The sequence below is a fragment of the Macroventuria anomochaeta genome (assembly GCF_010093625.1).
Source record: "Macroventuria anomochaeta strain CBS 525.71 unplaced genomic scaffold BU25scaffold_16, whole genome shotgun sequence".
NCBI classification, from domain to species: Eukaryota; Fungi; Ascomycota; class Dothideomycetes; order Pleosporales; family Didymellaceae; genus Macroventuria; species Macroventuria anomochaeta.
In genome coordinates, this window is record NW_022985377.1 from 116,609 (window position 1) to 143,658 (window position 27,050).

At 51.7% G+C, this 27,050-nt stretch overlaps 8 protein-coding genes across 8 annotated transcripts; 5 read left to right on the forward strand and 3 right to left on the reverse strand.

Moving 5' to 3' along the window:
• Window positions 1–377: 377 nt before the first annotated feature.
• BU25DRAFT_341266 (uncharacterized protein) lies at window positions 378–578 on the reverse strand (the record flags this gene model as incomplete). The annotated part of the gene is made up of 1 exon (XM_033702855.1): window positions 378–578. A coding segment is annotated over one exon (201 nt), but the record flags the coding sequence as incomplete, so codon positions are not given.
• Window positions 579–1,637: 1,059 nt separating this feature from the next.
• Window positions 1,638–2,903, forward strand: BU25DRAFT_392652 (uncharacterized protein). The gene is made up of 3 exons (XM_033704666.1): window positions 1,638–2,448; window positions 2,497–2,742; window positions 2,791–2,903. The coding sequence occupies exons 1-2, from the start codon at window positions 1,720–1,722 to the stop codon at window positions 2,584–2,586; spliced, it is 819 nt and encodes a 272-aa protein (XP_033561718.1). The 5' UTR covers window positions 1,638–1,719; the 3' UTR covers window positions 2,587–2,742; window positions 2,791–2,903.
• An 80-nt stretch (window positions 2,904–2,983) lies between these two features.
• BU25DRAFT_410686 (NAD(P)-binding protein) lies at window positions 2,984–4,079 on the forward strand. The gene has a single exon (XM_033706362.1). It carries the CDS (start codon window positions 3,127–3,129, stop codon window positions 3,742–3,744), a length of 618 nt encoding a protein of 205 aa, XP_033561719.1. The 5' UTR covers window positions 2,984–3,126; the 3' UTR covers window positions 3,745–4,079.
• A 3,529-nt stretch (window positions 4,080–7,608) lies between these two features.
• BU25DRAFT_458428 (ankyrin) lies at window positions 7,609–9,790 on the forward strand (the record flags this gene model as incomplete). The annotated part of the gene is made up of 3 exons (XM_033710204.1): window positions 7,609–8,657; window positions 8,709–8,974; window positions 9,024–9,790. 3 exons carry the CDS (start codon window positions 7,609–7,611, stop codon window positions 9,788–9,790), a joined length of 2,082 nt encoding a protein of 693 aa, XP_033561720.1.
• A 686-nt stretch (window positions 9,791–10,476) lies between these two features.
• On the forward strand, window positions 10,477–12,347 carry BU25DRAFT_49487 (uncharacterized protein). Its single transcript, XM_033711810.1, has 2 exons — window positions 10,477–11,243; window positions 11,300–12,347. The coding sequence occupies exons 1-2, from the start codon at window positions 10,592–10,594 to the stop codon at window positions 12,235–12,237; spliced, it is 1,590 nt and encodes a 529-aa protein (XP_033561721.1). The 5' UTR covers window positions 10,477–10,591; the 3' UTR covers window positions 12,238–12,347.
• Window positions 12,348–14,690: 2,343 nt separating this feature from the next.
• On the reverse strand, window positions 14,691–15,150 carry BU25DRAFT_49710 (uncharacterized protein). Its single transcript, XM_033711902.1, has one exon. The coding sequence runs from the start codon at window positions 15,073–15,075 to the stop codon at window positions 14,758–14,760; it is 318 nt and encodes a 105-aa protein (XP_033561722.1). The 5' UTR covers window positions 15,076–15,150; the 3' UTR covers window positions 14,691–14,757.
• A 4,358-nt stretch (window positions 15,151–19,508) lies between these two features.
• BU25DRAFT_49713 (uncharacterized protein) lies at window positions 19,509–20,096 on the reverse strand. The gene has a single exon (XM_033711903.1). It carries the CDS (start codon window positions 19,961–19,963, stop codon window positions 19,643–19,645), a length of 321 nt encoding a protein of 106 aa, XP_033561723.1. The 5' UTR covers window positions 19,964–20,096; the 3' UTR covers window positions 19,509–19,642.
• Window positions 20,097–20,337: 241 nt separating this feature from the next.
• BU25DRAFT_410694 (glycosyltransferase family 2 protein) lies at window positions 20,338–22,655 on the forward strand. The gene is made up of 4 exons (XM_033706363.1): window positions 20,338–20,675; window positions 20,755–21,600; window positions 21,723–22,053; window positions 22,110–22,655. Exons 1-4 carry the CDS (start codon window positions 20,611–20,613, stop codon window positions 22,260–22,262), a joined length of 1,395 nt encoding a protein of 464 aa, XP_033561724.1. The 5' UTR covers window positions 20,338–20,610; the 3' UTR covers window positions 22,263–22,655.
• The last annotated feature ends 4,395 nt before the right edge of the window (window positions 22,656–27,050 follow it).

Sequence of the window (27,050 nt, forward strand, 5' to 3'; positions counted from 1 at the left end):
CTCAAACACCATCTTTCGCCACATTGCCTTGATCCACGTTGGGGCCCAACTGCTTTCAAATCTTCTGGAGAGTACCATGTCTGGATAGCCTGTCTTCAAGGTCGCAGGATACTCTCTACCTTCGTATTCACGTGCTTTACATTGACATGCCCTTATCTCACCACACTCCCAATCTATCCCACGATTGGTCAGGTGAACCACCCTACAAGATAACAGCCGCTCCTGGTAGATCCAGCCTCTGGAGAGCAGCGGGTATTGAGTCGGTACTCATCCAGGTATTGAACGAGTCCCAGATGTGCGGCAAAACTTTCCTAACATACAGTGTTCGGCTGGGATCGACTGCAAACCACATGTGCTTGCACAAGAAGATCTCTGATCTATATGGAGCTAAACTCGTCGCACTGGCGCGCGATTGTGAATAATGCTCCTCCATATATTCTCGCCATTGCTTCGGACTCGATCCGCCAGTCTTCAAGGTCATCTTGAACGATGCAGAGATTGTCAATACACAGATATTGCACCCTCATCTTTATCATGAAGAACACTGCATCCTGGTAGTTCTGCCCCAGGTCTTGAATCGCGATTTCAGACTTGCGAGCTCTATGTGTGTTCCTATCAGTGATGACAGTCTGATTGGGCGCGCTCTAACGGTGACTGCGTACCCTATGTCACGCAAGCCGCCGCTGGTTTCGACGAGCTTGATCGGCGCCTCGAGGAGACAACTCTCCTGTTTGTTATCGATGGATCCTAGACCCAAAAGCCTTGTTGGCGTAAAGCCTCCACGAACACCATGCCATGGCCGGCACTACATGTGTTTTTGATCGCTATGTCTGGGTTGTCCCAGACGAAGTTCAAGGTGTTGTCTGAAGCAAGATCGCGCTCACAGATGCTGTACTTCACCGCCGACCAAAGAAGATGTCATCGAGTAGACTTCCGAAGCCTCATCTGTTCGGAAAATGAAGAAGATTGGCGCTGAGAGAACAGCTCAATCACTTCAGACTGCTCTGTTTCCGGTAACTCGATTACAAGACAACAAGTCAACAATCCCCAGCTCCTATGTATGGTGGTCCGACCAGGAAAATCGAGGACCTGCGGCGCTCAACTCCTGATGGCATCTAGCAAGATCTGGCAGCCTCCGGAACAGCACGTAAGGGCGTTATGCTGAAATTTGCCAAAGTGACTTGAGCACCGTCCTGGAGCTCTTCAGGCTCCCACTTGGCATCTTCAGCTGTGAGGTCTGCACACAGATAGCAGACACTGTTGGGACTGGAGGACGACGCGGGCACGAACATCTTGATCGGATGTAGGAGGACCGTCTCTCAACCGTAGTATATCGTTGTACCGTAAATAAATAGTCAAACATTGAAAGTACTCTGGAGTAACTTTGAAACAGCCCGATATTCCCTTGTCACACAAGCTGAGGTTGTTACACGATCAGTGTGGCTGTATGCCAACGCCTTTCTGGCGTCTGTCTTGACACTACCACAGAATCATACATACAGCTTCCAATCGTGATATAGCACGAACGCAACCTTTCTTGGATGGGAACATGAGTATGGCACGTGATGGCGCGCTTATTTTCCGCGTTCCGTCGCCTCGCGCCTTCCCTTTTCATAATCGGTTAGCCAGGCGTCCAACAAACAAACAACTTCACCCCTCCAAACTTCCCAAATACACCTTGACAATTACACCACACCCAATGCCGCTGCGCAAGCCAGAATGTCGACGCCGCAAGCCAAACGCCGCAGACTGAACGATGCTACCAATACGCTCAAGAAACCGTTCAAATCACCCTTCCGCACGCCGCTGAGGCCCAACATTGGCTCTGACCCACCTTCCTCCGACCCTCCTGATATCAGCACGCCCGCACGATCGATACCGTATACGACCCCGCTCACAACACCTGGCACAGCTCTCAACGCTCCTGTGCAGCCGAAAGCAGCCCCAGCAACACCTGCACCTGCACCACCACGCTTCGCCAAACCACTTGCCCCACGACCAAGCTTTTCTACGCCCTCACGATCTGCGCTGAAGAAGACACCATCAAAGCCGTCCCTCACATGGGAGCTTATGCAGCTGCGCAACGAGATTCAAATTCTCACACAAGCCCATGCACTCGCTACTTCAACGAAGGATGAAGACCTACAAGTCCTGATCGATAGATGGCGAACTGCAAGTCGTGCTGCAGCCGAAGAGCTCTTCGGCAGCACGCGGGATCGAGTGAACAGGATGGGAGGTGTGGGCGCCTGGAAAGAGCGTGAGAAGGAGGCAAAGGAGCGAACACTGAAGTGGGATCTCGAGGAGAGGGAGGCTGAGAGGGAAAGAATGGAAGAAGCAAGGGGGAATGGTGAGATTGGAGATGAAGCGTACGACAAGTATGCGGAGATGGCAGACGAACAACGCCAGGAAAAGGAAGAAGACAATGTGCCTAAGGCTGCTGATGACGATGTGAGTTCACACGGTCGCAGCGCTTATGCAGCATACTGACTTTAGCAGTCATTTACGATGGACATGATGCTGAAGACGCTCAACATCGACTTGAAGCTCATCGGCTACAACAAGGAGGTACAGCGCTGGGATGGGTGAAGAGATGCTAGCAACATTTACACATTCCTCAACACAGCATCATCCAGGCAGACTGAGCTCAGCCAGCGCTTGCCCACAAATTGTAGACATCGGAACGGGTCTGCACCAAGTGCACAGCATATCACCGTAAAACGCTCTTCACGAAGGAGCTCAGCTGTAAGTTCTGACTACTTAAAATTATATGCTTATTGCTGACTCGAGCAGAATAATTGGCTACGCTTTACATATCAAGGATGTGTCAAGGTCAAGATAGCATTTAATAGCCGATACAAACTTACACTAACAGCTACAATTTTAACAATGTGACGTCAGACTTCCGGTCACGTGCTCGGGATACCACCGAGAGAACCACAAATGCTCCACTTAACACCGAAAGTTGCATGACTCGAAGTCTTGTCCCCTAAAACCACTCCTAGCATTAGAAATCAGCTCTAACTTGGGAAGAGAAAGTCACTGCATTCAAGTACTTTAAAGCAACGTCAGCACCATCCATCGTCCAAAAGATCTTTCATCCAAAAACCCTTCGAATCGGCATTCGCAATGTCTCTCAAGAACCAGAATGTTATCATCACCGGTGCCTCCATGGGCATCGGCGCCACGATCGCTAAACGCCTTGCCTCCGAATCCGCCAACTTGATCCTCTTTGCGCGCTCAGAAGACAAGCTTAAGAACATTGCCCAAGAATGTCAAAAGATCCAATCAAGCATCAAGGTTCACACAGCCAGCGTGGACGTCAGCAATCACGAGCCCCTGAGGAAGGCAATATCAAATGCAGTTAATGAGCTAGGCCCCATCGATGTCCTGATCAACAACGCAGGTCTCGCCGTCGGTGCGCCGAACAGGTTCCCCGACCTGACAATAGACCAGATCACGACCATGAGCGGCACCAACATCAACGGATTCATGTTCGCTACATACGCGGCGCTGAATGAGGGCAAGATGAAGGAGAGGAACAAGGGCACCATCCTTAATGTTACCAGTGTAACGGGTCTCGAAGTCCCTCCCTTCCCTGGCGAGGCAGTTTACCATGCTAGCAAAGCGTTTCAGGAAGCCTTCAGCAATGTGCTCAGGACTGAGTTAGTGGGAACAGATATCAAGGTGTTGGCATTGAGGCCGGGAATTGTTGCGACGAATTTCCACGAGCTGCGGTATGTCTAGGTCCTCACATCCCAACGTCCCCTCTCACTCGTCCTATGTATCGATATTGACTAACATCATTCTAGCGTTGGATACGACAAGGACGAGTACGACACCTTTATGGATGGGTTTGAGCCGCTTATCGCAGAGGACATTGCAGAAGGTGCGGTTTTCATGCTGAACCAGAAGGAAAGGGTCATGGTCAAGGCGCTGGATATCGTGCCTACGGCGCAGAGGAGTTTGCAGGTAATTGACAAGACGTGGAATGAGAGGAGTGGGGATCGGAAGAAGATGCAGATGTAAGGGCAGGTATTCAGCACATGAACCCGTAAAGAAGCCATGCAAAATGACGATAAAACACGTTTCAATTTGCCTGGTTTGCCTTGACTTTCCAAGTTGCCTCGTGCTATCCTTGTTGTGGGCGACTGCGTCAATTGAGGCAGTGGCGATGCTCAGCCCAAGAGAGGTCCTTCGCGCAAAAGACGTCATTTCAGCTAGCGTGTTGACACCGATACTTCAACCCTCCATTCAACACCACGCGACACTGCGGCCGGTCAAGGCAAATATGGTCCTTCGAGCTACAACAAGTATAAATCGGCAAAGTTTTGCCTTGTCAGGCGCACTTCAGTTGCCTTGTGACATGGCGGAACAGGCTGAAAATTTGCGCGCTCGCGCAAATCGTAGGCGCGCAAAGCTTCAAGATGGATGCGCATTCGACGAAACGGCTCAATGAAAGTCAAAATAACGCCCGTGCCGCCAAATACGCATAGGTGCGACGCAAGAATTCTTCATCCGTCCTTACTGCTGTCATCAGGTGGTCAGTATACCCGTCGTGAGAGGTGAGCCTTCCTTCCATCCCTCGCTTGTACTGTCTGGCTGCATAGTCCCCCCCACGAGTGTGTTCGAGCTCGCTTGAGTTCACGATCATTTTGTCTTTGAGCATCTATCAAGCACGAATCTATTTCGTGTGCTGAGTCTCAGGGGCACTCTCTCAGTCCATCACCAGACAAAACGAGCGTTGCAACATAAGTCGAGCGAGTCTTGAACGCACTCTTACGCTATTAGGTACTCGACGGCTAACGGCATGAAAGACGTGGACCTTCTCGCAGCAGCTTGCGAGCTGGAGGTAGTGAGACCGGTTCACGCCTCGAAGTTGGACCATCATCATCGTGTTGCAATTGACCTGATTGCTATCCTCGACCCTTTCGAAGACACCGGGACGAACGAGGTCTCCGGCCACCAGATACGGGATACCTGGCTGGGTAGATCGCTGCCCAGGGCTTTCGAAGGTGCTCGTATCCTGGCTTACAGACGCACTCGGCCGATTGGACTCGACGTCGGCTCGGAGGTAGATATCGAAGCATTCGCAACCCGGCTCTTGAACCTCCTATCAGGGTTCAGAGAACAGACAAACACGGTACGCCATCTCTATTGTGATCACTAGCTACGATCTCATTGTAACTCTGGTGTCGGCTCTGTCTAGAATGGTTGTCAACGAAGTTTAACGATCTCCCGCAGACAGACACTCCGTTCGTCTTCCTATTCCATAACAGCAGTGGTGTAGACATGCTGTCAACGTTGATTATGATCTTGCTCTCGGCCCTAGGCCATAGCTTCTCCAGTCTGGGGGCAAACGCACGAGGCATTGTGTGTATCGAAGCAAACCGGCTTGAGCAGCGTCCACGATATCGCATTTTGCCGTCGCCATCCCTGGGTCTTTCTGGTAACACCTCGGTTCATGACAAACTCGGAAACTCGCTACTGCAACATGGAAATCGTCTCCCGGTCACTGTATTCCTTGATGAGAAACTCCAACTTGAACCGAAACAAGAACCCCGTCTGAATCCATATGTCTGGAAGTTCTTCGAGCCACACGTCAAATCAGCTTCGTTGGTATTTACCGCTCTGGGTGGCACGGTATTATCAACTTATCCCCTAAATCTAGAGGTTTACTAACGTGCTACAGCCATATCCCTCATCTTCAGCCAGTACTGGAAGAGTGCTGGGCGAATTACGCAAATTTCTTACACAATACATTGAACCTTCATTCGTAGGAGTTGAAGGAGGTATATGGCGGTCTTCCCCACTTATTCGTCCAGTACACTGACTGTGCTCCCAGCTCAGTTCCGTCGTTGGCTCTTTCCTAGCAAGGCGCTGTTCCAGTATCAGGCTCCTCATGTTGCGAATGGTTTTGGTAATTGGCTGTTTCGTCACGAGTCATATCGTTCCTGGATTGGATCAGATCAAAATGAACTCCTGTGGCTCACAGGAAAGGCAGGCAGCGGAAAGTCAACATTGATGAAACACCTGCGCGATAGCATTCGCCACGAGGATGCTGTACATTTACAGGAGCCAGCAATCGCAGCTTCAATCATGTTCGACTTTCGATACGTTTTGGAACGCGAGAAAGGCAGTGCGAGGGGCCCACTCCTTCGAGCCCTTCTTTACCAAATGTTAGAGAGCGATCCATCTCTCCTATCGCGTCTCTGTCAAGACTTGAGCCCGCTTTCCTCGTTGCCTGAACGACCGGAAGACCTGGATGTCCGTTGCTATCAATCGTGTCTAGAAGCGGCTTTATCAGCCGCGACAGACAAAGCTACAGTCTTCCTCCTTATCGATGGGCTGGATGAGTGCGATTTGGACCTCCAAGATGACGTGATTGCATGTCTAGCACCCATCTTTCAAGGGCCACGGTCCATCAAGAAAGTTAGAATTATGCTTTCTTCACGCTGGGAACCTTCAATGCAACGGCTCCAGCGGCGATGTCAGACCGGCATCAGACACCTAGAGATGGAAAACACAGAAGACATCGCCACATTCTGTTCAGCGATGCTATCGCCGAGACGCACAAGTCGTGGGATCGTCCCCGGGAAAGACAATACTTGTATCCACTGGAAAGACTCCATCCAGCAGCTCGTCGAGTCCATAATTTCTAGAGCAAATGGTGTATTCTTGTGGGTAAGCCTGGTCGTTGACCTGCTGTTGAACGATTACCCTGCGCAGCAGCATCCGGACTGTGGCACTAAGAGATGGCAACAGGCGGTCGAGGAACTCCCCCTAGGACTGTATCCGTTATATGAGAATCTCGTGAGACGCATACCAACACAATCCAAGTCAGCGTCTGAGTTGCTGTTCATGTGGTGCGCATACACAGTCAGGCCTCTGGAGGAAGTCGAAGTACATTCGCTCATCCGCTTGAACCAGAAAGATCCTAAGACCGGATCTTCGTGGCACGACCTTCCAACTACCGACTTGGCTTCGAGATTGCGTCGTATGACCTACGGTCTCGTGGAGGTTGTGTCTCATCCTGGATCGAACATAACTGCTGTGCAATTTGTCCATGCTACTGTCAGGGACTTTTTCACTAGAGCCAGTCCTCATTTGGTTGTCCCTCGGTCAGGTCCATCGCGAGACCCTGTTGGTCTTGCCCATACTGCTATAGCTAGAACTTGTCTTCAGTATATCCGACAGACATTCTGCAGCGGCAAAAGTTCAACGGATCCATTTCTTAAGTACAGTGTGTTAAACTGGAGCTTCCATGCCAAAGCAGGCGAACGGCTGGCTGTATCTCAGGACTATTTGATCGAGGTCTTCCAGTGGCCGTCATCAGATATCGCATCTCTCTGGCTAGAGGAGCATGAGAGAACTCACAGTCCACAAGTTCAATCTGCAAGGATCACCTCGCTCTTGCATGTCGCAGCACACTATGGACTCTTCAGTACCATCGAGGCCTTGGCTGTACGGGAGTCCACAGATTTCTCTTTGAATCGCAAAGATTACAAGGGCCGTACGGCACTCCATCACGCTGCGGCACAAGGTCATACCAACATTGTGCGCCTCCTTTTGGACCACGGTGCCAGTGTTGACGTAGAAGACGTTCAAAAGATGGTGCCCTTGCAAGATGCTTCTCGGAAGGGTCACACCAGCGTTGTGGCAGCTCTTCTAGCGGAAGGCGCAAACGCGACCGTCAAAGATGCCACCGGGAGAACAGCTATACATCATGCTGCACGCGCAGGAGACATTGACGCTGTGAAGATGCTTATTGCAAGTGGTGCCGACTTGGATGGTCTGGATGTTTACGGACATTCTGTTCTTAGCCTAGCTGCAGCCAGTGGCAACGAAGACCTGGCCGAGTTCCTGTTGAGACTGCGGAACACAACTTGGTCAGCCGCAGTAATTGGAGTCGCTTTGGCTTTTGCTGCAGCCTTGGGTCTCAAAAGCCTGACACGCTCTTTGCTCAGCTCTAGCAGATTCAACGGTCCAGATGATACGCTTGTGCAACAGGCTTTCATTGCCTCTGTCGTCTCTGGGTCTGAAGAAATTCTGCTTTTGTTTCTCGCGCTGGGATGCCATCCTGACCTGCAGGACTCCAAGTACGGGCAGTCAGCCTTGTCGATAGCTGCTGCTGGCGGACATGACCGGGTTGTCCGCATATTACTGGAACATGGCGCCTGTGCGAATATTCAAGATGTCCGTACCGGCATCACGCCTGTGATGCATGCTATAAGCCGTGGATACCCACTCATCGTTCAGCTACTGCTAGAGTATGGAGCTGAGCTCGATTTTCCGAAAGAACGTCATGAGAATGTAGATGATGGTTGGATCTACAAGATCTTTTTGGCATTGATCCATCAGTGTCCGAATGGCGACAAGGGGCGCAGTAGTAATAGGAAGTCAACGAGCCCCTCAACCAAAGCAGTTATTGGATCACCGAATCAAGCACAGGAGACGCCATCTTCCTTCGACCAGACTCATAAGAGATCTCGTTCCAAGAAACGACTGGATGACAGCGAAGAGGGATCCGACGACGAACACGTTGCCACCAAGAAGTCCCGACATGACAAGGGGAATGACGCGCAGTTCATGTGTCCATTCCACAAGAGATATCCAGACAAACACACCTGCCCTCCCTATACTAAGGTGGCTCGTCTCAAGTAAGTTGATGTCTACCTATCATCCGAAATACGCCCTGACCAGTGTGCTAGAGAGCATATACACCGAAGACATCATAAAGTCTTTTGTGTCCATTGCTGGAAAATTTTCAAGGACGAAGCAGCTGTAGCGCGTCATCACAAAAACGACAAATGCGAAGAGCAAGATCGGACTGACTACTCAGGCGGCATCTGCAACAGCCAAGCCAGCGCTTTGAAGTCGAGAGTGGGTATTCAGAGAATCTCAGAGGAAGAGCATTGGGAAAAGGTCTTTCGCATCGTCTTCCCTGATTTTCAAGACAGGATGCCATCCCCCTCGTGTAAGTTCAACCAAACTCAAGGCTCTGGGCTTTTACTTATTGCTACTAGACTACACTACCTCAGAGACATTCACAGAGGCGGTGCAACGAATGTTCCTGGACCCCTGTCTACAGAGCGGTCTTGCGCCACTGCTTGGAGGTAACTATGAGACTGTACGCAATATCATACTCGCGTTCGCCAGCAACCAAAGAATGGCTGAAGCCGATGCATCCCTCGGTGGAGCAATACAAGTCCGCCCCAGGCAGATTCCAAGCAGTACCCTCAACGGTGGCAGAGCTGATGAGCCAGCCTTGACTGTCGCGTCTCCTTCCAATAACAACAATGGCCTGCAGAGGCGCGCTCCAGCGGCGCAACAAATCCCAGAAAGTTTGTTCTGGGCCCCACTCGACATGATGGGATCTGTGCTCACCGTGCCTAACTTACAGCACGCACACTCTGGGCCACCTTTCGCCCATGTGCCATCCGACTCTGGGGTTGGGACTCAACACAGTTCGATGTTCGAGGAGCCTCAGGGCCGTGGCATGTACCACTTTGGTAGCATGGATACGGAGGACACAACTACCTCAGATGGACCGGGCCAGACCATGCCGTATTTCTCTCGGTCCGTGGACACCTTGAGTACCTTTCCTGACAATTATTGGAACATGGAACGACAGCAGCAACTTAGCGGCCACAATGTTGGAGAAGTGGTCTTCGACAACGTGACGGATCCGCAGCTGGATCCCTCAGTTGCACCAGGCAACTGTTTGCCAACTACTCATCTGCCTGGTCATGATTGTGGCGCATCGCAGCAGGGAAAGAGGAGGGGTAAGTAACCTGTCGGTCTTGGAGGTAAAATCTCGAGGAGTGGCTCAAGTGTGCTCTGTCTAAACATTCAATCTATTGGTTATGCCTCTCACGGTCCTTGCCTATGATGCCTTCGATCCATCGTCTCACTACGCTATCATCTGAGATCCATGTAAGAAATATCAGTCGTTCATGGCTCATTTCAACGAAAGTCATGCATCTACCATTGCAAGCAGAGAAAGCAGAGCGTTGCGGAACTGTTCCTTCTAGCTAGGTGTAATTTGACGACTCATGTACCACCAAACCAACACTCGATTGTCTACCTCGTTTTCTTCTGTACGTGATAGGGTGGAATTGCCGATTCCACGTGTATGTGTGTACTTTTACCGAGTCCATCTCTGAACATGTGATATGCATCGACGGGTCTCCTGCTGGTATGCAGTGGGAATGCGCGCTTGCTGGACAGCGGAAGGCAATGATGGAGGAAGGCTCGAATAGTCCATTAGATTGTGGCGCAAGCACCGCCACACCATCAGCTACAGCTGTTCGACCCACCTTTCCTCCCGTCATCTCTGATTCGTCACAACTGCGGATCGACATGTTGACGTAGGCGCCTCAAGCAAGCAGGCGGACAGGTTGTTGCGACAAAATGAGTGCTTGGCTTGGGCTCCTACTAGGGCTACAAAACGGTAGCTGCGAGCTGACACAGCCCCCAGATTAGCCACCTGCACCTTCCTTCTTGTATATCTTCTCAATTCGCACCCAAATACCCCTCCACTACTCGCAGCAACCCCTCCGCTTCGAACACACATCTCACAAGTCCAGCCAAAATGAGCGGTCACGGTGATCCCAGACTTCTCTACACAATTGGAGGCATCAAGGCCTACCACATCCAGCAGGGCGAGGAGTCGTCCCTCACTCCCACCGGGCCACAGACGCTCTCGCTGCTCATGGTCCCTACGAATTCGCCCTTCGCCGATATCAGCAACACACGGCCGCAGAGCGAAGCACCAGAGGAAGACTTCTACCTGCACCTTAACCTGCCGCCCGAGCTCGACCTGCCGCTTCCTGCCACCACACAGATCTACCACCAGCCGCCGCGCAGCTACCTTATCCCACGATGGGACCTGGGCCCGGACAGCGGGGCGTTCACAAGGATTGAGTTTCCCGCGATCGGCAAGGGGCCTGGCGCAGTCACTCAGGAGGACATCGACACATTCGAAACTATTCTGGCACAATGTACTGCGTTCCTCGAGCGTGCGCAGAATCCCTACCCCTCAGAGAAGGGCGGTCACAAGGCCTACAACCCCCAGGACTATGCGCCTGGTCAAGGCTACGCAGGCGCAGGCGTAGCAGGCTCTAGCAAGCAGCAGCAGCACGGTGAGATTGTGCTGGTGGACGAGGAGAACGGCAGCGTGGTTGGTGAGTTGGCTGAGGGTGCTCAGATTGTCGAAGACCCCAGGCTACAGGCCGGATCGAAGAGTAAGTTATCACCCCAGTTTGTTCGTATCAAGTTCTCACCACTAACGCAGGAACAGATCCGGTCGAGATCGTTGTCTCCCCTGACGGCAAGCGCATCGATGTCAAGCCCCTCTCCGAAGACTACCTCGCCATGGCCCGCCATCCCGCGTATAAGAACTCGGCGTTGGTGCAGAACTCGGCTGCCGCCTCACGGCTCATCGTCACCGGGTCCAGCTATCTCAGCAACTTAATGGTCTCCGGCGCAGAAGGCTTCATCAACAAAACCAAGCCGAACGAGAAGCCCATGGTCTTCAAGCCCGCAACTCACGAGCGCGCCCGCAAGATCAATACCATGACTACAGGCGTAGCTGGCTTCTCAGCTAAGACAGTTGGAATGATTGGCAAGCACGCTCAGAACTTCGCTGCTGGTCTCTCCGGCCACAAAAACACCCAGCACAAGAGTCTAAACCCAGACGGCACACCCAACCAGACCTATAAGCCAGGCTTGCTCAACAAGTCCCTCATTGCGTGGTCAACCATTGGCGACGGTCTTGCACAATCCGGCAAACAGATTCTTACCTCTGGCGGCGCAGCAGCGAGTGCTGCCGTTGGTCACAAGTGGGGTGCAGAGGCCGGTGGCTTGACCGGTGAACTCGCCGGCGGTGTCAAGAACGTGGGTCTCGTCTACATCGATGTCACCGGTGTGACGCGCCGCGGTATCATCAAGAGCGTCGCCAAGGGCATGATTGTCGGCAAGGTTAAGAACAAGAAGGGCGAGGACCAGAATATCATGGTTGGTGGTGGTGATGGCGGTACCATCACACCTGGCACCGCTGCCAAGATGGATCCCATGGCGAACACAAGTAACACTGGTTTGCCATCGAACGTGTCAAGCAACGATCCTGCCGGCCAGGTCAGCTTTGGTAACCAGCCTCCGCCGAGCTACAGGACTGGTGTTGGTGAGAGCCTAGAGGGGCAGCCGGCGTACCAGGGGTACTCGAATGAGAAGAGGTAGAGCGCTTCTGCGTAGGACGCGGCAGTATGAGTGCAGGAACATTTCACGAAGTACGACGTTATGATACAGGTATGGTATCCAAGCGAGCAATATATGGAGGCACCAGTGACTCGAGACCTTTCTATAGAGATCATCTCATTGCGTACTAGCTTTATCGAATGGTATACACTTTTTCTAAACGTCAAGTTCCTTCACAATCAAGTTCTGTCCTCGGACGTGTCAGTCTGGGAGGTTTTCGCAGTGTCCTTCACTGTTGAAGGTCGACCGTATCTCATGGGAGTCGAATAGGCATCTGACAGTGGTGGAGTAAGGGCTCATATTTGCAAGTTACATACTGACGGTGTGTGCGTGTTGCAAACCTGTTCTGCTGAACTGGATGTGTAGATCATGGTTGGCGAGTCGACTTTATTTGTTGCGACGTCTCTTCAGTAGAGTTTGTTTGTCGTCTTGGATGTCAAAGGGTCTTTTGTTGACTGCCTTGCGGTTTCCGATGTGCTCGTTGGCGCTGGTGTTCTTGGGGTCAGTGTTGCGGGACCTCTTCGTCTTGACGACCTCGTCTGGCAGAACTTGAGGAGCTTCGTCGTTAGTGTCGGTGACCGATGCGCTCTCGTCTGCATCCTAGTCCTCATTATCTTCGTCGTCGGTGTCTTGATGAGTAGTGGGTGCATCAGTGCCGACATCGTCGTGCATGCCTTCGAGCTGTCTCAACATTCCTTCCTCTTTCTCTTCCGCGCGTTCCCTCTCCTGCTCCCTCTCTTCCCGATCGTCGTTTCCAATGAGAAATCAGACGTCACTCAAAGCTTGTCGTTCTCCTTGCCCCAAGAAGAACGGATCAGATCACCGACGTACAGTCTGGGTTGCCTTCTCGATCCGTGTCAATGTCGAATGTGGATGGATCCGGGAACCTGGCGAGGGCGATAGGACATCGTTCGCGTAGTTTCTTGAGTAAAGCGGTTTTTGGTCTATGCCATATATACTCTCTGCTCCGTATCAATGTCCATGCCTGATGTTTGTGATTCGATTAGCAGCCTCGAGAAGCAAGCCATTGAAGGCATACTCGCCGCTCGTACAGGAAGCCAGGAGAAGTGACGGCCAGTTAGTACGATGTAAGGTCAAGTGGCCGAAATGTTGGAACTGTGTGTAGGTGGGTCCGAGGTGAATATGAGAAAGTACGTCTCATGCTCAACAAAGCAAGTCGGAGTAAACATGATCTGGTATACATCGCGGTCTGTGCAAACGAGCTTCCACGGCCATCAAGAAAACACCTCTTTGCGGTAGAAGCATGGCATAGGGATATTCTCCTACATGTATCAGCTAAGCCCTCTCCATGCAGCTCATATTTGTTGCGGTGTATATAACCTTTAGGACCCGAGGGTCAGAAAGGTCGGTCTTTTTTTTATCACTGCGGGGTCGCAACACTATTCAATGAAAGTGGGATGAAGGCGAGATTGTCAATGTGAAGACGAATCAACAGCACTGCATCTGCAAAAAGAGAGCACCTAAGAGATGAAGAAGTTGCGGTGAAGACAGCATCTGATCTTGTGAGTTCACTGATGTTGAGAGTATATCGTGTCGCAGCAGAGATAAAAGTTGGGGCTGGAGGTTCTGCTGATGTAGAAATGCGAAGAGCTAGAGTGAATACATGCATGGGCCTACTAGGTGCGGTCCGTACCTTCACTCAAGCACGGGACAACACATGTTAGTTGATGTTCATGCCACCCGGATTAGACCATCTGAGGTGAAACTCCCAATAAAGACCAGCATGATGACATCCGCTTCTGAAATGAAGCGTCATTTCACTTCTTTCAGCTTGAGGCCCTCATGCTCTCTCACCTCTGCATGAGATCCTTTACGCTTAGAGTTTCACCTTGGTCGTTGTCGAGGTAGTGATACATTCTTGTTCTTTGAGCTGAGGAACGTTCTTTCGTACTGACTTCGTGGAACGGTTGATCATTGCTGTGAGTCTCGCTTTGAGAAGCAATGCATTATCAACTTTGGTTGATCCAACGAGAATAGTCGCTCGAGAGTGGCATCTTGACTTGTTGTCAAGTTTCCCCGGCTGGCAAGCAGGTCCACAGTGACAGCTTATGTGCAAGAGTCGTTCTTAGTTAGTCGGATGCTTCCTGGTGCAATTTGAGGTGTCGAGTAGTGGCGAGTGTCAGCTGCTACATACAGCATGATGGCTTGCACCTTGCAATATGCATGGCATGTGAGTTGCCTAGTATGAAGTAAGACGACTTGCTCGAGCGAGGACGCAGGGTGCATGAAGTGCGCTGAAGTCAACGTTCTCCATGTTCAGTGGCGTCTGTGGGGTGCAGAACGTTGACGAGGAAACATTCGTCGTGTTGTTATCGTGGTGCTTCTGCATTCGTAGTGCTTCTGCATTCGTAGTCGAACAGGTTTCTTACGTCTGGCCTGTCGGTGCCCTCTCGTATCTAACAAAAGTCGACCAGGGATATCATGTGAAGAGCTCCTACCGCATCTGTAGTGCCACGTACAGCGACTTACTCCTAACGTTCGTCACCACAACGGTGAGATCGACATACCTTCGATGATGATCTGCATGAGGCTCAAAACGTAAATCTGGGGTAAGTCTGGTACTACCATACACAACATCCAATGCCTGAGTCCCTCAATTCTCGTTTTCGTGTTTTTCACATTGCAGTGCATATGCATACAATGAGCACTGATCGGTGTGAGGTCAAATTTGATCCGCATAGTACGTCTCTTTGGTTTTAAAACATTGTCTGCGCGTGAGCTTGCATCGTTACAAAATAACAGCGCTCGAAGAAGCACCCTCCCTTGATGGTAAGGTGATATCTTCTCGCATCTAATCATGTGCGCTGCTTGGTTTAGCGTTGTGCGACCGAGGAGTATGTCGAAGAAACTTGCTTGCAACCGAGTGGAGATGTGTAAATGACTCTTTCTTCCTGGGTGGAGGTCGAGATTTCGGTTCATGTTTGAGTGATCAGGCTAGTTATAGGAGGGTCTTATGTTTCCTTTTGGAAGCTGGCTGTTGTCAAGTCAAATGCGTCGTGTCGAATGCATGCGTTGTTACTCTGTTCAGTATAGCATTTGCGCAAGCTAAACAAATGCGCTACAATCTGGATAATAAAACCTGGAAGGTCGAACAGTCCGCGGTGAGGTTCTCGAGCCTGAGTCATCGCGAGCTGCCTGTGGCGGTCAATGTGCTAGCTAGCCAGTTTAGGCTGCTGCAAGTCTTGTGCGGTCCATTTTAGGAAGTCAGTTACTTCTGGTGCAATATGCGTGCTCATATCATGGTCTGCGTCTGTCAGAATTTAGTATGGGGATCTGCAGGATCGTAGAGTCTGTGGTCGTGTAGCACAGCCATCCAATGTAGAATAGCTTCATGCCGTGACCGTCGCTCGTGGAACTCGAGGTGTTGCAAAGCGTCTGATTGTCTTTAATTTGGTGATTTGATTGCTCCTAATTGTGCTTCCGTAGTCGAATGCGGACTGAATATGCAGATGGAAATAGAGGCGTGTGCGTCTCTTTGCAATGCCCACTCATATCTGCCGAAATCTTTCTAAGTCAGCTTTTGATTGGCCAATGTTCAGAATGCTCTCTTACTTTTGTGTATAGACCCTGAATGTGGCGTGGTTGCAGGGTTAGCTCAGACGGTCAGCCTTTAGGCTCAAGAAAAGATCAGCGGCATGCTGGGGAAAGTGCACTCTTAACAGAGCCAATTCGTAGAGTGACACAGCCCTAAAAAGCCACACAGGAGCGGGTAAAGTCTTGTGAGGATCCAGAGTTGTCCACAAGTTGACACGGTCTCCAACGTTCCCGACAGTCGTCGAGCATGTCGGAATATTACAGTACCTAGGTGAAAGTGCTCGTATGACATGAGATGACTTTTACTCTTTTAGCGCAAAAGTCTTCCAATATCGATGATGGCGTCATTCCATCTTCGAAACTCTGATGCAAGTCGATATGGGTTGCTCTGCTAAAAAAGTTTTATGTCAGTATGTTGGTTCTAGACTCAAGGAACATACCGATTTTGATCCAATTCTGCAGCACACCGATTTGCACAGGAACAGACTTTAACAAGATGTTAGCTACCAGTCTCCAGGATTGGTATGCCGGCTTAGGCTAGAAGTTGTGACAGGAACTTGTGCCTTGTTAGTAGCACGAATAAGCGTCTGCTCTGGGACACACCTCCGAAATAGCGTACGCCCTTATGTACGACATCAAAGATCGTCTCAAGTCATCCATGTCGATCGCGTCGTCTCGGTAGAAGGCTGTGGCTTGATCTCGATAATGGCAGTCAGCTTCTAACCAACGCTATCTTTACTTGGTTTCCTGTAAGCCCAAAACCCTGGAGTTATCGGTAATGCTACACTGTATCCACAGCATTGTACAAGCGTGCATAAGAAAACGAAGCAGATAAGATCAGCGAGAAATTGACTACTGCAAGTGACGAAGAGAGAGTACGGATTGGCTTGCTTACCTTGCCTACCATATGGAGGATGGCTTATGCACCTAACACCTCACACCGCCCGCCAAAGACAAGCAGTGGATGAGAAGGCTGGCCAACAGGCATGATGCCATCTGTGCCTATTGAGCCTGTCGATCCTGCGATGTTGTCTGCGCATGCAGCAGGTCAGACATGGCGTCGTCTGTCCCAGCCTCAAATTAGGTCGAATCATAGAGCCGTTCTTAGCGGAGTTGCGAGACTTGATTCTTATCCCTGGAACGACGACCTGTGAGCGGCCCTGAGGTATTCGAGTCTCGCTTGGAGTACCCGCACTTGATGTACCGGAACTTAACAAGCTTTCTCGCCGCTGCATTTCTGACTACCTGCAAGAGGTGTCGTCAGACCTGGTGTCGAGCTTCTCGTGTGTGATGGGTTGTGATGTTTGAACAATTTACCGCGGGCTTACACTAGCGAACTGAAGGTGTGGAGAGTCACCAGGCCCCAGTTGGAGGCTTTCCAGAGCCACTCACAGTCCTAATCCGAAAGCATGGCGCGGCCCTAATACCTGCCTTCAAGGATAATGCCTGCCTTCCCTGGCCCCCTTTTTGCGCAAGCAGTGCGGCAGTGCTCATTGTGATCCTGAATGCATAATTGAAGAAGGACGAGGTGGTGTTCAATAGCTTCTGCATGTTTCGTCGCTGTATGCTTGGCTGTTTCGTGGTGTTTGTGACATTTTGGGTCCTGCCGGTTGAGAAAGCCAGCTTCACTGGTACGCTAGCGGTAGGCGCGGCTACAATCCTCCACTTCGTGAGTTCACTCTCACACTGCCTCCAACCTCACCAGCCTTGCGGTTGCCCATACATGCATTCTTCTGCTTTCTGCATCGTTACTTGTCCGTATTAGTGGCCATACTGGTGACAAGGCCTTTCGTTGAGGCGCGAGCCAATCGTGCAGCAGCCCCGCGCTGGCGGCGTGTTTGCTCCACCCTCAGGTGACAACACAAAGCCCAGATCGCTGTGAGCTAGTCTTCCAGATGGAGCGATACGAGCAAGTGCGCGATCTCGAAGCCGCTACCATTACGGATACACTGCGACGATGTATCAAATCAAACCGATGACCGAGTGGCACGCGACTGCCTGCGCCATACATCGAATATGACGCACCCACCGCCTTTCTTGACAAGAAGCTAACAGATAGCAGCTGACAACTGACAGCTGGCTCAGGTTTGGCCGAAACATCAGAGAAGAACTGACTGCGCAGACTGACGAGCAAAGTCCATAGCGTAAGAGCGGTAACGACAGCAGCAGCGAAGTCCAATCAACGACTCGTCGATATTCAGTTCGATGATTGAAATTAAAGGACGGTATCTCCAGTGGAGCATCACGTCCTGTCGATTTGGCAAGTGTCTTCCAGCGAGGGTTGATGCACTCCTCGTGGCTCTGAGCTTTACTCCAGTTTGATTGCACTTGAGATTCATTCGATGTCTCGGTTAAACACGGTCTCTATCGCCATGTGCTCAATGCACCGCTTCTTCTCGGTCGGTAACAAGGTATGAGCGAGATCGGTGGGTATTTGTCTCAGAACTCTATCATCAGCTTGGTCTTGCAAGAGGGTTATCCTGGATACGTACCAGAATAGCAGCCTCGAGCCCTTCCATCCGCCCTCTTGAGGACTTCGGTTCTGCCGTGGCAACGGTGGCTACGCGGTAAGGTAGGTTGTTCGCCGTTGAAACCAAGAGTCTCAGGTGGACCAGTTCGTGTGCCGAATCGTCTTCTCCATTCCAGCGAAGCAGTCTGATGATGATTGTCTACGCACTACTGTCTTAGTCGAGGCTGTGTGTGAACGCTAGTGGTGCTGTCGACAAACATACGGGTCGGAGAGGCCCTTTGAATGCAGCAAGTCAAGTCATGGAGTCTTTGTTAATTCAGCCTCCCTGCACTCGAGGCTTCAAGCCCCCAACCTATCGGATCACATCACAGTCATGCCGTGCAGAAGTGCATAGGCGTGCTTCCAGATGCAGGTATACGGCTCTGTAAACGGTTGCATGTCTCGCGAGGATACGGCAACAGATCCGCAATATGCGGAGATCACTTTGGTCCAAGCATGTACCCGTGTCCGGAGTCGAATGACGCAACGTTGACATTCACCATGAATTTGCTTTAGCAACATGCAGCTTTGCAATTGCCATGCCCTATCGATCAGCAGCAGTGATATACGTCAAAATTCAAAAACGGAATACTCCCCCAAACGAATTGCACTAGCAGTATCAAAAGGGCGGCAATAACACGGTGCATGTCACTATTTCATACGACGTTCAAAAATGACACAGAGTGAAGTCGTCTGAGACTTGGAGCATAAATGCGGATGGTTACATGCAGGGAAGGCACTAAATTCTTATGCAGGGTATTTCGCTCAGCAGAGATGGCGCACACGGAAAAGTTGTCGTTCGATCGCCCGCATAGCGGCCGCCCACCCTCCCATATAATTTATGTGTATGCACGAGCAGGCCTCGTACATACTTCACCGCAACACAATTGGAGCGCGTATGTCGTCCCGCGGGCCGGCAGCTTGATCTGCAAGAGCAAGGTACACACCCCAGTCCTACAGTATTCGAACTTCAACAAGTACTCCAGGCGAACGCGGACCATATACCTCTTCAGCCGGTGCAGGTACGTACTGATCCCAGCGGCTCAAAGAAATTGAACAGTGTCAGTCCTGAAGCACAACGGCACGGCTTTTCTGGTCCATCGCCGACTGCAACAGGCAACGTGTCTGACAGGAAAAGGCATTCGGCCGGTGTCTGGACGCAGGGCGCTGCTGCTGGCTACTACAACCGAGCACGAGCAGATGGCACGCCATATGCGCAGACTTGTCAAGCACATGGTATTGACAACATTCCATTCAGTATTTCCGCCCTTAAAAAGGCCACGTTTTGGGGATGCTCGGCTGCAGGTTCGCGGACGCCGTTAATTAATATCGACTACTCGAGGACAAAACTCTCGTTGATCGACTTGCACATCTCACGATGTTGACTGCAGTGGCTATGCGATGTTGAAGAGCCGTAATACCAATTAGCCGTGTGGACGTATGAGTGGAGTATGAAGACGCCAGCCCTGCCGCCAAAATGACCGGGGCGCCTATCGTCGCCATTACTGTGAACGCCACGCCTGCTTGAGGTCCGCTTGCAGCGGCTAGTCTATGCGCTCTAAGAGCAATGTGCAATTGAGGCCTAGAGCGACTCTCCACTGAACTCAGACGGATTGCCGCCAAGCGGGGCATATATTGACCCATCGATCATCAGCCGCATCGTCTGCCTGCCCGCGCGGCCTTTTCTCCATCTCGCGCGACAAGCTGGCGTCAAAACGAGGACCGCTTGGTGGGTGTACACAGCATACCGGCGTGGGCGTCCAGATGGCGCCATGAGGTGAGAGTGGTGCGAGCAGTCATTCGTGCAGTCTCGTGCCCCAACAGCTTCAGGACCGGAGCGAGCGCGGGGCGGTTGCACAAATGCCTGCACGACGCTTCTGCGCTGCAGTCGATCCCTGAAGGCGCAGCGGCCAGGGTGCCCGGAATATGCGAGCGATCCAACGGCTTGCGGGATCCAAGCATGACGCTCGCGCTCACCTGGCGCAGGGACTATGCCCAAACTGTCCCACACCCTGGCCCGCCTCTGGAATTTTGCGACTACCCTCATGCTCCAGCCAAATTCACACTACCCCAAAGTCTGCTAAGAGAATGTCCTGCAGCTCCATCAGCGCCGGGAAGCGAAGCATCAGTGGCCGCCGTAGCCCGCCCGCAAGCATGTGTTTAAATACTAGATAGTTCCGCTGCTTCCCCGGTGCAAGCGGATTCTCTCTCCCACCATTCGATGTGATCCTCGTTCACTGGTTGTTTGTAGTAGTTCACGTTCCGTACTACCACGCTCGCTGGTCGTCGCCATGTTTCCCTTTTCATTCGGCTTGTTCCCTAATTGGAGTTGGTTTTGTATTTTTGTCACACTCTTGTAAGTCACTATGCTCCCACCACATTCTGCCACCATGCTGCTCCCGCTTTTGAGTTTCAGCAACTGACTCGCTATTCAGCCTCTTTCGATACTTCAGACTTTGGGTCAACCTCGCAAGCAATTGGACGTATACACCCATCCAGCCTGTCGACGACCCTACCATCACATCCAAAGATGTCACAGTCATCATCCCAACTGTGGCTGAAGACCTTCAACAGTTGAAGGAAACAGTCCAAAGCGCCCACCGCCTCGAACCCTACGAGCTGATCCTCGTGACACCTGACTCAAGAATCAAGCGTGTCTACCAGTTGGTTGAAGAGCTAGGCACCCCTAAGCTTATCCAGGTGTTATCTGTCAGCCAGGCCAACAAGCGTCGCCAGCTGTGTCGGGCAATTCCGGAGGTTGAGACAAAGATCACACTACTGCTAGACGACGATGTCTGGCTGCCAGAGAAGTTCAGCAAATGGCTCCTGGCGCCTTTCGAGGACCCTCGTATGGGAGGTGTTGGAACAAACCAACAGCTTCGCCGCGTAAACCGCAACAACATCTGGGAGTTCCTCGGCGCCATGTACCTTGTCAGGAGGAACTTCGATTGCACCGCCTGCAACTGGATCGACGGTGGCCTGCCATGCCTGTCTGGCCGAGCAGTAGCGTATCGATCGGAGATCCTGCAGGACCCCAAATTCACGTACGGCTTCACACACGAGACCTGGGGTAGCGACCACTTCCTCAATGCCGACGACGACAACTTCATCACACGATGGCTCTTCAACAACAACTGGAAGATCCAGATCCAAAATCACCGCGAATGCGAAGTCGAAACAACACTCGAGAGTGACTCGAAGTACCTGCGGCAGTGTCTGCGGTGGGTGCGCTCTAATTGGAGGAGCAACCTAACGAGTCTGGCTGACATTTCAATGTGGATGTACGTGCTAAATGCCTCCTGCAATGCCGATGCCTGCATATTTTTCGCGTCGTTAGGCGCCAAGCATCTGCCCCTCCCTCCACTCATTGCGCCGACCACCTCGCTAACGCACTGCATTACAGAAGCTATCCATGGTCACTCTACGCCGTCTTCCAGACCACCATTACGCAATGGGCGTTCCTCCTTGACTGTCTCCTATTCGCTTCCTTCCACTTCGCATTATCGGAAGCAGGATACTATGCAGTGGACGGTGAGGTGCAGCCCGAGGCCGAGCAATGGCAGCTGTCGTTGTTCTGGGGGCTGTTCCTTGCACACTTCGTCTTCGCAAAGACGATCAAGCTAATTCCGCATTTGTTAAGAAACCCGGGCGACGTGCGCTTTATCCCGGTCTCGGTCGCATTTGGCTATTTCCACAACCTGATCAAGCTGTACGGCTGCATCACTGTCACAGAGGTATGTTCCCGGCCCCGCATGCACTGCTATCGACACGCGGCTGACTTTTACCCTAGACAACCTGGGGCACTCGTGAAGGTGCAGACGCCGACGACAACATCAGGATGTTGCCCATCCCAAACACACCGATGACACCTCCTATGACTCCTACTCCAGAGCAGAGTAAGCTTCGCGAGAGAAGCGCCATGTTTTCCACTGCCGCGAGTTGAGGTGCGGCATCCGCTTTGACCAGCACACATCCCGGCCAGTGGAGGCGTCTTGACCGCATGAGGACGCAGTAATTTAGACGTTCGACGATCCACACCATCGCTCCATCACCACATCCGCCTGATCGAGTCGAGCCGGTGTTTTGTTTCATTTTTCTCTTTTCAGCGAGCATCATGTCTGGGAATATATCCTCTTGGTCACCAAAACAGGACGGACCGGCTACACGGCGTTCAGGGGCATCGGCCATTGTCGATGCAAAATTGCAGCGCTTTCTTCTCGTCACTCAGGCATTTCAGGGCATCTTCGCTCATGTAGTCTACACAAAAAGTTGCTGTGGCATGTTAGCATTAGTTCACGGATACGCCTATAAAACTCTCAAGTTCGGCTCTTTCCAACAAACTGCTCGCCAATCAATGTTCGACATAGTATGTGACAATCATCAGCACCTTTCTGCTGGTCTGATATTCTCTGCCATCCTATCAGACATCTCAGGTGAGGTCGAGGGACGACTAGAACCCTAAGGGTACCATTGTTTGGCATGCCACAAGCTCATTTGATGGCTGTCGCGCCTAACCAGGAAGCTACCATTGTGTGCCGCCGTGCAAAAGGTCACAGTCGCACACAATGGCCGGTGCTATCTCCGGCACGCAGGCAGCACAAACCTAATCTGAACTCCATCTGGCGATCTACTCTATCTCAACCAAGTCTCCCGAGCAACGCATCGCTTGGCTGTTGACCTGCCTCCAGACGCTCAACTCACGCAGCACGGGCCACTCGTAGCGTGAACCATCCCCGTGTCAGGAACCTCGTCTGCTCTGATCCTTTCCGCCTTGCTCTGCGCTCCAGGCCATGTCACGAGTAATTACGGCATGATATCGAGCCATATTCGTCGCACTACAGGCATCACCAGGTCAATTCCTCCGTCGAACCATTCAAACACGGCAGGTGTGTGAATGTACCTAGGTACCCTCGGCTCACTGGATGGGGACTCAGCGAACCACCCCCCTTCACGGACTATCTCTACTTTCGGCCGTTTCCTGGATTAATTCGATGGCGGAAGGTTATCAGACTCGCGTTGAAAGTGTGCCATCGTCGATGACGCCAAACTCTAAAGTCGCTCCGCTCTCACTGCCACAACCACCACAGGTACCGTTCGGTTGAGTCGACTCTAGCTGCAGGCCTACGAATCCATGGCTTACCTAGTACCTTGCACAATACGTCCTGATAATTCTAATGGCGCTGACAGGTTGAAGTTTCATCACGGAATGCCTGTTACCGAAAGTCTTCCCACCAACACAGGTTCAGTCAAGCGGGCCTGCATCCTGCGGGTCCATCCACTTGGGGTTTGAGGATGGACCCAGCGGCGCCAGACTTCTCATGCGCTCTTGCATCGCCGTCCCATCAACCATCATGATACATTGCGGTACTTCCAGCCCCTGTCCACAACATCCTCACGATCAGTCACAGAGACTTACAATTGCTGACCCTGAACTGCAAGAACAAGCCCTGGCCCTGGATAGCGCGCGAGTAAGAGGAAGGAGACCCTTTTGTTCAAACTTTATGCCCGTCATTCCCGCTCCCGCAGGGTCAGCCATGAGCAGCTTCCAGCTCGTGCACAAGCTCGTGCGCCAGACCAGCGCCGAACGCGGCGCAACGCCAGTCCCGATCTTGCATGTCTCGTCATACTCCTCGGAAGAGGTCATGTAGCTGCTTTGTCACTGTCCAAACAACACTCGCAGCAAGAGTCGCAGATAAAGCTGCAATGTACAATGTACTTCCAGCATATGACAGCTTTGCAGCAATGTGCAAGTTTCTGGCCCGGATCCCCGATGCAAATGACCTGTTGGTTCCTGGCCGATCAAACTCACTCAAAGCGCTCGTGTGCATGCAAGAAGTGCGCCACGCTCAACTCCAATACGGTCGGTACTGCAGTCATCACGATGACACGGCTGCTATTGTTTCATACCAAATAAACAGGAGCGCAACATGCAGCAATTTTTGCACAATGCAGAGGACCCGCGGTCTCCGCAAATTGTCGTGGTCCGCCCAAGAACGGCCTCGCTTGCACGTCAAAAGTCTTGTTGCTCATCTGTTGCTTGTGAGCATCATGAATGGGTACCGTACGGCTGGGTCAAAGGTTTTGTGAAATTCTTTCAGACCTGGTCTGATGCACGAGCATCCTACCGACAGTGCTCACCGTTCAGAAATACCTTGGAAATGCGATACTTCTCCATTTTACGATTGGCCAGGCGACATCGCACGATGCATCAGGAATGAAGTTGCAGGATCTATTCATCCGGCAAAATTACTGCAGTAGCGGAAGAAGATCCATTCCTATTCTTACAATGTAATAACGAAATCCTGACGAAGTCCCTTCGTCGCTATTCTGCCGACGTCTACCTTCTTCATTGTGTTATTGGAATCATCACTGCGAGCAGGCCGAGCCTGGCACTCAACAATTCTTAGCAGCCTTCTTTGTTGCAGGTGCTTGCTTATCTCACCCTTCTTATCATCATCCCATCATCACGTCGCTTTCAGCTGATGCAGGGCCACGGCGTCGACCAGGCGAACCCCGAATGCCAAGCGCAATTCGAGGGCGATCTGTGGATCTAAGAAACACCTGGGGCTCGAGCTGCGCAAGTTGCTGGCTTTACACCTGTCAACTCTGAGCTGCCCAGATGAACAACGGTGTCCAGAGATAGTGTCGCGTGAGATTCCTGGTACGTCAAAGGGTCTGTGGACCCTGCGTGCCTTACAGCAACAAAGTTGGGTGATAAGTTGTCTATCAAACCACAGACCGTTAACCTCGGGTGCACCCTTCGGTAGCGTTCCGTGCCGGTCGACTGTGCGACCCGAGATCTGAGCGTTCAGCACGAGCTCTTTGTCGAACCGAGTCAGGAAGACCCTGGGGGGCGAAAGGTTGAACGACAACTGATCGTCGCAGATGAATTCACGACGCGCAACTTCAGACGGCACGTGAAGTCTCACGATGCACGTGCTTGAGGCTCTTCGTAACGCGGTGCGTTGTGCGACGAGCTCGACACGGCAGCTCTCCACTCTTCGGGAAGGTGTGTCGGTGCGGTGGAGGCCACGCCACGCATGCTCTAACTGAGTACGTGAGATCGCTGTCGACAACGCATGCCGTCTTCCATATATCAGGCCAGATATAACGTTACACGATGTTTTCTGAAAGGAGAGGTTGGTTGTGGGTTGAGGAAAATCACACACCAGGTCCCGCCAATGTCCGAGTTATGGGTCGCCTAATCAAGGTAACACAAATCGACCTTTCTGGGACGCTCAAGTCCACATGGCGCGAGACGCACATTAAAAATTCAATACCACCCCACTGCGCGAATGAAATGCGATTGCATACGAATGAGCAGAATCAATCGAGCATTCAGAACGAATCATGCCCTCGTCCCAAGATCATTGACGTCCTTGACGACCCGCTGAACCACGATTGCTAACATTCTTCGAATTGACAACATCACCGAACCTCGGCGAGAAATACCGGGCGAGCCGCAACTCGAAGCTGTACTCCACATTGCAAGCCACACAACGCCCTAAAATGACATGCAGCTCGCTGATGCTTGAACCTTGAAGTGGTTGCAGTTGTCAAGGGTCTTTTCTTGTTTGCTCCACACCCACAGGCGCAACTTCCTTGCACAGCTGTGCAAACTTGGTTACCCCACCATCACTTTGGTAAGAGGCCCGAATAACACTCACATTATTCCTCCCACGCAGCCATCTGAGATTGTCTGCTTATACGGCTTCATGTGCCGGACAAATCGTACAATTGCCAGCTTGCGTCACGGCACTGGGGCATTCTGCAGAACGAAATCTGGACAACGAGATCTCGTATTCGTCCCGATGGTGATGCTCACGATAGGCAAACGCTGTGGATCTTATAACGAGTAGCGCGGGATGGCGCAGTAGAGGGACCTTAGTCATAGCGCCTCCTCCTGGTGCGTGCTCTCCTACGTTGTACCGATATGGACTGCCATGGCAAACTAGCAAAGACGGTTCTCCTGTCATGAGCAGTTCAAGATGTGTTTTCCCTGCTCTGCGCGCCAGTACACCGTCGGCTACGGACGGTCGACAGCTGTGAAGTGTGGCTGACAAGCGATCTGACAGTCGGAGCGCTCCACAACAGTTTGCAGAAACTTCCGTCGACTGTATGTTGCCGATGTTTCAGTCACGGTATCCACTCCTCTCACGAGGGATATATGACGCACACGTACCCATGCTGCGAACACGTGATGCTACTTCTGTTGAGCTGCTATCGCGGCTTTTGCTTCGGCCTGCTTTCCTCCACGAATTGTCCCATCTCGATCCCTGCGATATGGGCATGCAAGTCACCGCAAGGTCCGGGGTCAGTGGACTTTCCCCACCTTTATGCTTGTCAGCTTTGGAGATTGAGTTCGAGGATTGCATTTTGACATGTGCAGTAAACCCTCGCGGGAGAGCAGATCCTGAATGTGACATTGAGTTCAGGAAGGCTCGTCTCGAGTTGCTGGGTTGACCAAGATGCAATGAAGCCTTGGAAGATACAGCTTCCTTGGACGTCCGGTGTACATGATGAATTGTCACGGCCAACTTTACAAGCGTAGACCTGAGCAAAGGTAAGCACTTGTAGTCTTGTCCCTTGAGCTGACAATGAACTTTGTGATCGTGCTATCATACGCATACACGAGTCGGATCGTTCTGCATATGATGACGTTCTAGGACAGCGTAACCGCGTTGAACTCGTACCAATATACTTTGACCAACACGAGCAGCTCTCATAGTGC